This window comes from Rhincodon typus, unplaced genomic scaffold, assembly GCF_021869965.1.
Source record: "Rhincodon typus isolate 14 unplaced genomic scaffold, sRhiTyp1.1 hic_rhity00015350, whole genome shotgun sequence".
Taxonomy (NCBI): Eukaryota; Metazoa; Chordata; class Chondrichthyes; order Orectolobiformes; family Rhincodontidae; genus Rhincodon; species Rhincodon typus.
Window position 1 is genome coordinate 1,886 of NW_025980988.1, and position 2,015 is coordinate 3,900.

Here is a 2,015-nt window from a genome sequence, read left to right on the forward strand (position 1 = left end):
AGGCCGCCCTCCCCATTTCAAATAATATATGTGAATATCTGTCTGTCTGTCTTTCCCTCTGTCTCTCCAATTATGTCTGTCCATCTCATGCATAGAGAGACCCTCATGGAAGGCTTCATTTCCTCTCTGTCACTTCTGTCCCCCCTCCCTTTCCCATTTACCCCCCCCTCCCCCCCTCCCTCCCTTTCCACTCCCCCTTTCTCTCCATCTATCTCTCTCTCCCCCTCTGTCACTTCTCTCTCCCCGACTTTCCCATTTCCCCCCCTCTCTCTGACTCCATCTCCACTCCCCCTTTCTCTCCATCTTTCTCTCTCTCCCCCTCCCCCTCTTTCCCATTCTCTCTCTCACTCTGACTCTATCTCCTACACCCAACCCAACCCTTTCTGTCCATCTATTTTTCTCTCTCTGTGGCACTTCTCTGTCCCCACCCCCTTTTCCCACTGTCCTCTCTCTCTCTCTCACACACACTCTCTCTCCCTCCCTCTCTCCCTTGCACTCCATCCAGAGGGGTTTCCGTTGATATGGAGGGCTTTTCCCACATCGCTAACCTGGCATGCTTCTTTTCCACCTTCCAGGAATCCGGCACAGAACATGTTGGGGGTGACATTATCACCGTAGCTGGCCCTACACTCGGGGTCTGGGAGGATGGGGACGTCGAGACATTGCAAGCGGTCTGGATACTGCTCTGTTCAGGGAGAAACCAGCACACGATCAGGATAACCTCGGCACTCAGAACGCGAGGCGCCCCGTTGAATATTCTGCAGCGCGGCCACCGGTGCGCAGCTGCTATAGTCGATCAGCTGGTCGTCGAAAACCTTCACAACCATCAGGGAGTAAACGTAGACCAGTTCACAAGGACGATTAACCAGGACAAATTAAGCATCTCAGTACCCCGAGGAATTACCTGGTGGGTCCACTGGGGGAATTAACCAGGTCAGTTTCTCACTCACACAAACCCACCACCCTCTGGGCTTTGCCTGTGAGCCCTATCATCCCCCACCCCCCCAACAGTTGAGCTCCTCACGAACCTTGTTCCTTATCGTTCCTCCCTGTCCCTGCCCCCCACCCCCCTTGACCCACACTTACCCCCATCGAGCATGGTGTTGCCCCACCCGGAGACAAGACAATGGCTTCCATTCCTGGCACAGGAGCTGGGCAGATGCACAGGCTGGATTTTATCGTTGAGTTTTACCGGGGGAGCAATCTTCATCAGCATGATGTCATTGTCGGTGGTTCTATGGCTGTAGCCGGGGTGTCGGATTGTTCGAATAACCCTGGAAAACTGCCGGGAGCTTTCCTCCGTGGATAGGTCATGGGCCCCGACCCACGCAGTCAACAGCTTGGGCCTGCAGTGACAACAGATGCCCAGGGTGAGCCACCGGATGAGGCCTCTCGGCCCCTCGCTCCTTGCTCAGCAACTCATCTGCACCTCAGCTCGGTTGTATGAACGTCCTGGTCTCATTCAGAGCTCAGGGTTTGGCTAAAAATATGCACAGCATCAATTGCAGCAGGAAGACAGAGAAAGTAAAGTGGAGCTGGAGTCATCCAGAGAAAGTTCGCTCGGCCGACCCCGGGGATGGAGGGACTGTCTTACGTAGAAGGGGTTAGGCCCTCTCTCATTGGAGTTAGAAGAACTAGGATCGATTGAAATAACTCCACAAGAGGCCGGTATCATTGGAGTCACCCTTTATTTACAATGGGGAGGGTCCTCGACACTGACCCAGCTCCCTCAGAGCCAGCTCTCAGTGTGAGCAGAACCCTCTATCACTCCTGTTTCTATCTGTCAGCCAGGGCTCCCTGATCGGACCAGGTTAACAGCCCCAATCAGGAACTCATATTCTGTGAGATCCACCTTGTTACAATCACTACAACGGTCTGATCGAAACAGACCAGATTCTTCAGCGGAATCGAGAGAGGGAGAGGTGGAAAACCTCTTTTACCTTGTGGGAGAGTCTAGGACCAGACGGCGCAATCTCAGAATAAAAAGGACGAAGGCAGAGGTGGGGAGGAATACC

At 53.8% G+C, this 2,015-nt stretch overlaps 1 protein-coding gene across 1 annotated transcript in view; it reads right to left on the minus strand.

Annotated features, from left to right (window-relative positions):
* Nucleotides 1–1,715, minus strand: part of LOC125482701 (anionic trypsin-2-like) — a 2,178-nt gene extending 463 nt beyond the window's left edge. Inside the window, exons 1-2 of the mRNA XM_048594828.1 lie at nt 1,087–1,715; nt 549–685 (exon numbers count right to left, since the gene is read on the minus strand). Coding sequence (XP_048450785.1) covers nt 549–685; nt 1,087–1,216 — 267 coding nt within the window. The 5' untranslated portion in view covers nt 1,217–1,715. The remainder of the gene's footprint in view (nt 1–548; nt 686–1,086) is intronic.
* Nucleotides 1,716–2,015: the final 300 nt, after the last annotated feature.